At 36.4% G+C, this 12,056-nt stretch overlaps 1 protein-coding gene across 2 annotated transcripts in view; it reads right to left on the reverse strand.

The window, feature by feature from the left end:
• Positions 1–518: 518 nt before the first annotated feature.
• SLC36A4 (solute carrier family 36 member 4) overlaps positions 519–12,056 on the reverse strand; it is a 58,289-nt gene continuing 46,751 nt past the window's right edge. For both annotated transcript variants that reach the window (XM_072726173.1, XM_072726172.1), the window contains one exon: positions 519–5,076. In XM_072726173.1, the coding sequence (XP_072582274.1) occupies positions 4,769–5,076 (308 nt within the window). In that variant the 3' untranslated portion in view covers positions 519–4,768. The remainder of the gene's footprint in view (positions 5,077–12,056) is intronic.

Genomic DNA, 12,056 nt, shown 5'->3' on the forward strand with positions numbered 1-12,056 from the left:
TGAACATTAAAGTTGTTTCCAATTTTCCACTACTGAAATGTTGCTGATGCACTTTTAGGCACAGGCATAGTTCTGGTGAACCGTGGCATGCCCTTAGGTTAGGTTCACAAGAGCAGGATTATTGACATAAAAGTATAAATATGTTTATGATCTTTGATATGGGGAGTTGGCACAATGCAAGTGAAACATATTAAAGTGTAACTGATACATATTCTTGACCTAAGGAGAGTGGTAAATCAAATCACAGATACAGCATCTGCAGGCTGCTCATTCTGCATTTACTTTGTAGGAAGGTCAGGTCACGGTTCTGAGTATGTCCCTTCAATTTTAATCAACATCTGCTCTAACATCTTAGAGGTACATTATATCACCTTCCAAGTTTGAAGATCACATGACAAAGAATTAATCACAGAGAGTGACTAAAATGCTATTATGAGGATATACTAGTGCCATTTTCAGCTTATGACATTTGTCAATATCATTTAACCTTATAGAAGACAAATTCATTTAAAAAGGCATTTGCAAGCAAATTAATTACATTTTATTGAAAATTCAGAAGAGCTACAGTACTTTAAGACAGCCTTTTTCATACTGTAAAGAAAAATAAGTTAAAAGAAAAATAATTGACTCAAGTGCAATGATATTTCATTTTCAGACTAACAAAATCATTTTGAAAAACACAAAAACCCAGAGCTTAATTTATTCACGGTAGAAGCATTTACTTTCCTATTTGTTATCAAGAAAACTCTAATGGAATAAGTTTTGGAGTGACCTTTCAACACATCATCTTTCTGGACCCAATTTAAATGGTAAGTTAATATACATTACTGGTGTGTGTGTACACTCACACACATAAGAACTAGCTTATTTTAGTATGACATTTTAAGAATGAGAGTAAGTTGTGATTTCATTTATTATAGGGTAATAAATAGCATTTCTAGTCGTTTCTTTTTTTTAAATTTACCATCTTAACCATTTTTTAAAGATTTTTATTTATTTATTCATGAAAGACACACAGAGAGAGAGAGAGAGAGAGGCAGAGACACAGGCAGAAGGAGAAGCAGGCTCCATGCAGGGAGCCCCATGTGGGACTCAGTCCCAGGTCTCCAGGATCACGCCCCTGGGCTAAAGGTGGCGCTAAACCGCTGAGCCACCAGAGCTGCCCTCTAGTTGTTTCTTAAGCATGTTTTCTTATTTCCTAGGTGAAAACAAACCACTTTCATTAAAGCAGTTAGCCAAGTAAGCACTAGGGGCATAAACAAAATTATCCATAATACTTCCAAAGTATTAACCACTGCAGTCAGCCATTTAATGTTAGGAAGTGTTTTGTTACACCTTTTAGATTGAAGTTCCCAAATTTTCTTATGAAGGGGGAAGCTAGTTCAGCCAAAATGAACAAAATAGACACATTAGAAAAAACAAATTCATTTTACATGATCAATGGTCTGTATTTTTACCAAATTTTTTTTGTTCCTCAACAGATAATATTCATTGAGCTGCTGGTATTATTTTTAAATTTTTATTTATCATTTCCATTATCTCAGTTCTGTATCTTCTCCTTTTTAAACGAAGAAAGGAGAACTGAGGTCAAAACCTAATGTGGGTATATACTATCAGTAAACAAACGTACTATTCAGATGCTGTATTGGCTGACACTTACAGTGAAGAAGTGCCACAGGTAAGCTACAGTAAGACCTGTGCTTTGCCACAGCTAGAAATGGCACTAATGTGGAACTTTAATTAACAGTTCTATTAATATTTGTATAGTACTTTGCAGTTAGACAGCTTTCCTATAACTATTCTGAAAATACCGAATGAAATTAGGCCCTGTTAGGAAATTTACAACATGCACATTGCATAAAATGCTTATAAAAACGTTAAGTGCAATGCCTAGATGAGAGGCAGAAATGGTTTTAAGAAAGGAGAATCCAGCAGGGACAGAATTAAAACATAATGTGGCATTTTCTAATCCAGTACACTTTTTTATTTGATAACATCATACAAATTGGGTCTTTAACCAAGAAAAAAAAAAAAACTAGTTCTTATTATTTAAAAAAATTTAAATGTGGAGAAATCTGACCATGTGGGAAAAAGATTAAAAAGTATCTGAAAACCAGTGTTTTGACAAGTTGACCCTGAAACTGGCAAAACCCTTTTGAAATGTAAGGGACTAATGATGACTGACTTCAAACAGAGGTCAGCAGAGCTAAAAGAAGCTTTCCCTTCTCTCCCCTACCTCAGTGATAGAAAGGCTCTCAGGCACCTGATTAGCTCTCAGAAAACAGGGTTCTTCATTGTGGCAAATGAAATGCTGAAGTCATCTTAGCCATAATGTAATAGACCAAGATACCAGATACACAATTTGACAGGTGCAATTGCTTTCATTTTTCCAGGCCCCAAAATAAAAGCAACAGCTGGTCTCATCAAAATATCTTCTCCAAAAATCTTTAGGAAATGTCTGATTCATTAAAACTCAATTTTCAGAGGAAAAATATTGCCACTGATTTTTTTGCAACTAAAATACATCATCAACAATCTTTAGATAAAGGTGTATTTATATTTTACATCTAAATAGTTTTTTTTGTTAAGAATGAAAACTAACCTCTCTCCCCTTTTAGTTCCCTTTTTCATGATTTCAACTTTTCTCTTGTATTTAAAGTATCAATAATTTAGTGGACTAACTATTGGCTGTCGAATCAGCAATTGCTGCATAAGGAAGCCTGGCTGATAATGCACTCAACATTTTGTTCATGCTGAACCTAAAATGTATTTATTGCTATGATCAACTATTCCAAATTCACTGAATTTGATGAATTAATAAGGAAAATAAACAGGTCAAAGTATAAAAATAAAATTTCATGCATAGACTAGAAATATCTGATGACAGCTGACAAAATAATAGTGCTTTCTATTAAATAATGGTTTTTAAGTCATTTTATACCAAGTTATATATTTAAAAAAATCTAATTTATTCTTAGAAACACGATTATCTAACAGTCAATGACAATCACTTTTCCTCTAACTTCTTCCACATTCTCTCAGTATGACTAAAAGTTTAACATAATGGCTTTGATATAAAAGTATCACAATTATTGGTGATATCTAATGTAAGTGTTTAAAAAAAGTTTGAGTCTTATGAATTTGTACAAAAATAAAGCTTCTGATACTTTGTTAGAATTGTACTTGATTCATTAATGATGCAAAGCAAAAAAATACTTGAACTAAGTTAACATTTATATATAAAAATACACAATACATACACTACAGTGATCTCGATGATATCTTAATATATTACAAATTGGAGTACAACCAGTCTGATTAAAAAGTTCAACGTGTGTTAAAGTACAAATCTTTTAAAAAGTCAAGATTCTTAATGTTTTAAACTTAAAAATTTTCATCTTCCATGTCAACTGAGATTGTTTTGCTTAATAACTGAGCCTGCCAAATATGGAGTAATAAAAGGTATTTCTCTAGAAGAAACCTGGAGTGTCTCAAGATTTAGTAGTCTATTATTGTCTCAATTTTTCCTCTGCATAAATTTATTTTTTTTAATTCTGCCCATTTAGATTAGTAAGAGGCTATGATAAGAAAGCCACAGGGCTGGAAGGAATACACAAATCCTGTATTCTGTCAGATACCTATTTTCTGCCATTGAGAAAAACGGTGACTACAAAACCTGAAAAGAAAGGAACTAATTAGAAGAGTTGGAGCCACAAACAGAAGAGCTGAGTACCTTCTACTAGCCAGCAGTTAAACCAGCAAGTGGTTTCTAATCTTTAAAACTGAACAAACTTCTTTCTCTTGTTGGGGTTGATATGGCTGTAATGCAATGCTTTTTAGAGTTCTCTGATTTTATAGTCAGGTCACGTGTCCTATTCAAAGATCACTGGCTTTCCAAATATTAAAATATAATTAAATAGATGCAATGCTAAAGTCTAAACTGGACATAACTTATTCTTTTCCTTGGTATGATGTGAAAAATAAAAAATCCTGGACTTGGAGTCAAAAGATCAGGTTCTCTTGCTTGATCTCAAAGCTAAGTTGTCTTGACCAAGTTAACCTTTCTGGCTCAATTTCTTCAGGTAAAAAATAAGGGAATTGTGTTAGATAAGCCTTAAAGTCTCTTTCAAATTTGACTGAGACACTAAGTCAGGATCTTGCACAGTATCTCAGAGTTTTCACTGTGCAGATCAACTACCATCACAGACTAGGGAAGAATAATTCTGGTTGTAGGGATTTCTGATGCTTGCATCCAGGTTAATGAGTTTTCTATCCTTCCAGGGACAAATCATAGGTATTTTGCTTTTTAATAAAAACATGATTAAGACATTTTCACGTTATACACAAAGTACACTTTGACATTCACCTAGATGGTGAGAAGATTTTTGTTAACTATGTTCTTCTTTGATTCCTTTATTGTCAGAACCCTGTTCTCTTCTCAACTGGGTGGGGAAAGAGAAGCATGGGTGTAAAAGAGAATCTTGGTGTATTTCTAATTGAATGAAGCATAATGGAAATCTTTTTATTCTTTAAGTTTCTATATTTTAATTTTTTAATTTAAAAAATTTTCAAAACTAAATTTTTTAAAAATTATTGCTAATACCCCACCACTACTGGTAAAGAATTACAGCTTACTACTGAAATACCATTACGTGCCAAAAGAAAATTTGGTTCTATTTTTAAGTTTATGGCAATGTAGTCTACTAGTTCTTATTTTCATCATTTTCAGAATTAAGATAAAGGGAAAAGACTCATAATTCTGCTTCCACTATTTCAAACCAGATGTAAAGCATGTTGAATTCAAATTTAGAGAAGGGCTTTGTGGAGGGCCAGCTATAACCCTGGGAGTAGGATAAATAATTTCTTCAACAGTTACATATGTACCTAAGAAAAAACCAATAACTCCAGTGAATGCTATAGAAATATTTTTCAGGATCATCCATATATTGTAGTGTTCCTTAGAAAACGTAAGAATTTCAACCAAAGGTGGTAGGATCAGGGCCAATGTGCTGCTGCTCACAGCTCCAACGAAGGAAATCACAATGTCTAAACGAGGAATCAGAATTGCTCCAGCACCTGGAAAATGAAAATACATATTGTCCTTATTTAAATACTTAATACTTAAATGAGTACTAAATGTAGATGTTTCAATATTTAAAAATTAATCAAGTAGGTACTACTAAATTACTGCCTGTTGCAGAATCTGTCATATTTTGTTCTGAACTAACAAACCCACAGAGAAACCAAAACAGTGAGTGACACTTCTTGAATCATGACTTTCAACAGAGTTTGTTATAGCAACGACTTAATTTTTCGCTGTGAAATTCTGGGTGAAAAAGTTCAGACAGTTTATTTCCAAAGCACTTCCATTACTCTGCCATACAGCTCATTCTAGAATTTGCAAAACACAAGATGGCAGGATATGAAATCCTCATTAAATGAGAGAAGAGATAGCTATTCCTTATGCTGGAATTTCAATTAACCAAAACAGAAGGAGCAGTGGAAATAGAAAATCATTATTAAGTGAACACCCCAGTAATAACTGTGGCAGGAAAGTCAATGAAATATGTTAAGATCTGTGGACAAAAACTGTAGGAGAAGAGGATGTTTGCATGGTCTCAGAATATGTCCTGCAACTTGTTAATTCTCTCCAGGGAAGAAGAGTACTTGTACAGTGAAGCAGTCTATCTGATGCCACCCAAACCAGGTGATCAAAGTTAACATCACCAGTAATAAGTCATATTGATGCCACCGTGTGTTTGAGAAATGCAAAATATCACTTGTGGAATTCTTCCTAAAAATACTTAACTTCAATCTAATCCTAAGAAAACATCACACAAATCCAAACTGAATGGAATTCAACAAAACTGCCAGCCCTTCAAGAATGTCGAGGTAAACAAAGAGAAAGACAAGAACTGTCAAGAGTGGAGGAAACAAAAGTAGACATGACAACTAAACACGAGTGGGACCTTGGATGGGTTCATGGGTCAGAAAAAGAATAGTAGTGAGAAGACTGGCAAGATCAGAATAAGATCTACAGACTAGTTAATAGCATTGTATCAATGCTAATGTCCTGATTTTGACACCTGATGTGGGGTGTGTTAACATTAGGGGAAGCTCAGTAAAGAGTTTATGGTAACTCTACTTCCTTTTATAACTTTTCTATTTATTTCAGAATGAAAACTTAAAAAAAAAAAAATGTACCACTACTCTCGACAAAATCTTCCAAACTTCTGGCAAGCTTTCTGACAAGTTTTGATCTGGTACTTTCTTGATCCTACTTACCCTTGTCTTACCAAAGATATTGACAGAGGGTCTATAAAAACTAATAGTTGATGGTGGCTGCTGGCCAGCTTCCATTCACTCTTCTCCCTCACCTGTAAGATGCCTGTCTAGCAAGTAAATGCCTTACAGGAAACATGTAGAAAAAGTCTGACCCACCTTTCCAAGCTTTTGAGCTCCACTAAGAAGATACTTTGAAAGGACGATTCAAATGTTAAACAGACTTGGATGTAACCAGTATGATCTAAGCTGATAAACTCACTACTTTGAACACCGAGACTACAAACCTGGATTCGGTACTTGGAAAGGATTACGGAACACTGAAAGATACTCCGTTTTCAAAGCACATCCAGCTGAGCCTCCACTCTCATTGCTAGTGTCGTACAGCCTGCTCTGTGGACATTACAAAGTCCCATCAACTGCCCACATCCTCATCAGCAAGGAGCCTGCCCCCAAAGCTTGTCAAGTGATTTTTTGGTTATTTTTAAAAAATATTTATTTATTTGAGATAGAGGGAGAATGTGTGCATATGCGGGAGGGAGGAGGGGCAGAAGGAGAAGGAGAGAGAATCTCCAGCAGACTCCTCTATAAGCACAGGACCTAATGCTGGGCTAGATCCCTTGGCCCTGAGTTGAAATGAAGAGTCAGACACCTAACTGACTGAGCCACCCAGGTATTCGTTGATGACTTTTATAAAGATTACACCATATAACCATAAGTTAGGTCAAAAAATAAAATTATCACTATTTCAGAAACCTCTATTTTCTAGGTAGTCAATCATATCTTCAAATCTGACAACCATGTCTTTCAAAAATACATCTTTTTGCTCCTACTATATTAAAAAGTATATCCAGAAATGTTAAAAGGACCTCTTGTCTTTTTCCTGTTTTAAATAAGGAACATCTTTGACCTTTTATTATTAATGCGAGGCTTGCTTCAGGTTCTTGGTAGATTTTCCTCAATGAAGTAACAGATTTATTTCTATTTCATGTTTATGAAGATTTGAAGAGACATACATAGGAATTAAATTTTTGTGAGGCAACAGGCAGAATTGTCCACCAATGTCCTCAGCTGATGTTGTTCCGGCTGGCTGGCTTGGACATCAGGCTAGTTGAGAAAAGGATGCTTGTACTTCAGGGGGAGAAAACTCAATGAAATGCAGCTCCTACCCCCTTGCCACCCGACCTGCACAAGAGGACCTGTAGCATCCTGCTGCCCCAAAGTCTTCTATACAACAGATGGCTAAACTTCCCAGGTAATTCCCATGGACTGCTTTCACTCCAAATCCAGAGAATCCAATGCTAAGTAGCCTGAGTGTTCTCTCCACCCACAAGTTTGACTCTCATGCTTGAATTATAAGAGATGAAGACGGGGAGATGGTGGGGGGGCAGGGGGTGGGGTCCTCTGGGCCCCTGGCTTGGTTGGCCACCCTGTGACATGTCGGCAGGGTTAGGGGTGTCTATGCCCTCTCTCCTCTTGCTGACTACTGGCATATATTTGCCCCTTTCTCCCAAGAAGTGCACTCCTTAACCCATGTTGTGCGACACTGTGGAAATCATCCTGAACCCTGTGGCTACAGATAAGGCCTCAGACTAGAACCACCATGTGGGGAAATGACATGAAATGTTTTAGCACTGATCAACACAGTCCTTTTTTAAAGACAATCTGTTAATTATTTGAATTATATTAATAGATATTTTAGTATAGAACTTTTCTTTCTTGTGATAAACCCTAACATGGTAGAATCCTAGGCCTGATTTGCTGATATGTTTGTCATAAAAGTTTCTACTCATGAATTAGAGTATCCGTAGTTTCTCTGTAAACAATAATGATTTTGGTTCAATGTTGGATAAGCTTTTGATCTATTCCTATGTTCTGCATAAATTTAAAGAACCTAGATGTTATCTATTCTTTCCTAAATTTGGTATAATTGACCATGAAAACCGGATCTTGTGAATTTTGGGGGGAAAGGTAGGTACTGATTATGCTTTCAATACATTTTTTCATTATCAAATTTTTTATCTCTTTTAAAACTCAAATTTGGTAGCTTAAGCCTTTCTGGGAAATTTTCTGTAACTGTCCATTTCATCTTTTTTTTTTCCATTTGCTTTTATTGGAGTTCGATTTGCCAACATATAGTGTAACACTCATCCCATCAGGTGCCCCCTCAGTGCCCGTCACTCAGTCACCCTATCCCCACTCACCTCCTCTTCCACAATCCTTTGTTCATTTCCCAGAGTTAGGAATCTCCCATGGTTTGTCTCCCTGCTAATCTTGCCCACTCAGTTCCCCTCCTTTCCCTTATAATCCCTTTCACTATTTCTTATATTCCCCATATGAGTGAAACCATATGATGTTTGTCCTTCTCCGACTGACTTACTTCACTCAGCGTAATACCCTCCAGTTCCATCCATGTTGAAGCAAATGATGGGTATTTATCGTTTCTAATGGCTGAGTAATATTCCATTGTATACATAGACCACATCTTCTTTATCCGTTCATCTTTTGATGGACACCGAAGCTCCTTCCACAGTTTGGCTATTGTGGACATTGCTGCTAGAAACATCGGGGTGCAGGTGTCCCGGTGTTTCACTGTATCTTTTGGGTAAATCCCCAGCAGTGCAACTGCTGGGTCTTAGGGTAGCTCTGTTTTTAACTCTTTGAGGAACCTCCACACAGTTTTCCAGAGTGGCCACACCAGTTCACATTCCCACCAACAGTGCAAGAGGGTTCCCCTTTCTCCACATCCTCTCCAACATTTGTTGTTTCCTGTCATTAATTTTCCCCATTCTCACTGTGTGAGGTGGTATCTCATTGTGGTTTTGATTTGTATTTCCCTGATGGCAAGTGATGTGGAGCAGTTTCTCATATGCTTGTTGGCCATGTGTATGTCTTTTTTGGTGAAATTTCTGTTCATGTCTTCTGCCTATTTCATGATTGGGTTTTTTGTTTCTTGAGTGTTGAGTTCAATAAGTTCTTTATAGATCTTGGATAATAGCACTTTATCTGATATGTCATTTGCAAATATCTTCTCCCATTCTGTAGGTTGTCTTTTAGTTTTGTTGACTGCTTCTTTTGCTGTGCAGAAGCTTTTTATCCTGATTAAGTCCCAATAGTGGGGATCCCTGGGTGGCTCAGTGGTTTAGAGCCTGCCTTCGGCCCAGGGTATGATCATAGAGCCCTGGGATGGAGTCCCACATCTGGATCTCCGCATGGAGCCTATTTCTCCCTCTGCCTGTGTCTCTGCCTCTCTCTCTCTCTCTCTCATGAATAAATAAATAAAATCTTAAAAAAAATAAGTCCCAATAGTTCATTATTGCTTTTGTTTCCTTTGCCTTCATAGATGTATCTTGCAAGAAGTTGCTGTAGCCAAGTTCAAAAACGGTGTTGCCTGTGTTCTTCTCTAGGATTTTGATGGATTTTTGTCTCACATTTAGGTCTTTCAACCATTTTGAGTTTATCTTTGTGTGTGGTATAAGAGAATGGTCCAGTTTCATTCTTCTGCATGTGGCTGTCCAATTTTCCCAGCACCATTTATTATTATTATCCACTTTTTCCCAGTGGATATTCTTTCCTGTTTTGTCAAATATTAGTTGACCACAGAGTTGAGGGCCCATTTCTGGGTTCTCTATTCTGTTCCATTAATCTATGTGTCTGTTTTTGTGCCAGTATCACACTGTCTTGATGATCACAGCTTTGTAGTACAACCTGAAATCTGGCATTGTGATGCCCCTGGCTCTGGTTTTCTTTTTCAATATTCCCCTGACTATTCGGGGTCTTTTCTGATTCCATACAAATCTTAAGATTATTTGTTCCAACTCTGTGAAGAAAGTCCGTGATATTTGGATAGGCCTTGGATTGAACGTGTAAATTGCCCTGGGTAGCATAGACACTTTCACAATATTTATTCCTCCAATACATGAGCATGGAATGTTTTTCCATCTCTTTGTGTCTTCCTCAGTTTCTTACAGAAGTGTTCTGTAGTTTTGAGGGTATAGTTCCTTTACCTCTTTGGTTAGGTTTATTCCTAGGTATCTTATGCTTTTGGGTGCAATTGTAAATGGGATTGATTCCTTAATTTCTCTTTCTTCAGCCTCATTGTTAGTGTATAGAAATGTCACTGAATTCTGTGCATTGATTTTGTATCCCACCACATTGCTGAATTGCTTGCTGTATGAGTTCTAGCAATCTTAGGGTGGAGTCTTTTGGGTTTTCTATACACAGTATCATGTCATCTGCAAAGAGGAAGAGTTTGACTTCTTCTTTGTCACCTGAATGTCTTTTCTTTTTGTTGTCTGACTGCTGAGGCTAGGGCCTCTAGTACTATGTTGAATAGCAGTGGTGAGAGTGGACATCCCTGTTGTGTTCCTGATCTTAGGGGAAAGGCTCTCAATTTTTCCCCATGGAGAATGATATTCGCTGTGGGTTTCTCATAAATGGCTTTTAAGATATTGAGGAATGTTCTCTCTATCCCTACAGTTTGAAGGGTTTTAATCAGGGATGGCTGCTGTATTTTGTCAAATGCTTTCTCTGCATCATTGAGAGGATTATATGGTTCTTCTTTTTTCTCTTGATGATGTGATCTATCACGTTGATTATTTTAAGTGGAACCAGCCTTGCATCCCAAGGACAAATCCCACTTGATCATGGTGAGTAATCCACTTAATGTACTGTTGGATCCTTATTGGGTAGTATCTTGTTGAAAATTTTTGCATATGTGTTAATCAGGGATATTGACCTATAAATCTCCTTTTTTGGTGGGGTCTTTGGTTTTGGAATCAAAGTAATGCTGGCCTCATAAAACGAGTTTGGAAGTACTGAAACAACTTTTGTAGAATAGGTATTATATCTTCTTTAAACGTTTGATAGAATTCCCCTGGGAAGCCATCTGGCCGTAGACTGTTGTCTTGGGAGGTTTTTGATGACTGCTTCAATTTCCTTGCTGGTTATTGGCATGTTCAGGTTTTCTATTTCCTCCTGTTGCAGTTTTGGTAAATTGTGGTTTTCTAGAAATGCATCCATTTCTTCTAGATTGCCTAATTTGTTAGCATATAGCAGCTCATAATATATTTTTTATTTTTTTCATAATATATTTTTAAAATCATTTGTATTTCCTTGGTATTGGTTGTGATCTCTCCTCTTTCATTCATGATTTTATTAATTTGAGTCTTTTTTCTTTTTAACAAGGATGACCTGTGGTTTATCTATCTTATTAATTCTTTCCAAGAACCAACTCCTGGTTTTGTTCATCTTTTCTACAGTTCTTCTAGTCTCTATTTCACTGATTTCTGCTTGAATCTTTATTATCTCTCTTCTTCTGTTTGGTGTAGGTTTTACTTGCTGTTCTTTCTCTAGTTCCTTTAGATGTAAGGTTAGCTTGTGTATTTGCGGTTTTTCCAATTTTTTGAGGGAGGCTTGTATTGCCATGTATTTCCCTCTTAGGACTGCTTTTGCTGTATCCCAAAAATTTTGGACAGTTGTATCTTCATTTTCATTAGTTTCCATGAATCTTTTTATTTTTTTTTTCCGTGAATCTTTCTTCTCTAATTTCCTGGTTGACCCATTCATCTTTTAGCAGGATGCTCTTTACCCTCCACATGTTTGAGTTTCTTCTAAATCTCCTCTTGTGATTGATTTCTAGTTTCAAAACATTGTTGTCTGAAAATATACAGGGGACAATCCCAATCTTTTGGTATCAACTGAGACCTGACTTGTGATTCAGTATGTGGTCTATTTTGGAGAAAGTTCCATGTGTACTTGAGAAGAATGTGTAT

The sequence above is a fragment of the Vulpes vulpes genome, chromosome 11 (assembly GCF_048418805.1).
Source record: "Vulpes vulpes isolate BD-2025 chromosome 11, VulVul3, whole genome shotgun sequence".
Lineage (NCBI taxonomy): Eukaryota > Metazoa > Chordata > Mammalia > Carnivora > Canidae > Vulpes > Vulpes vulpes.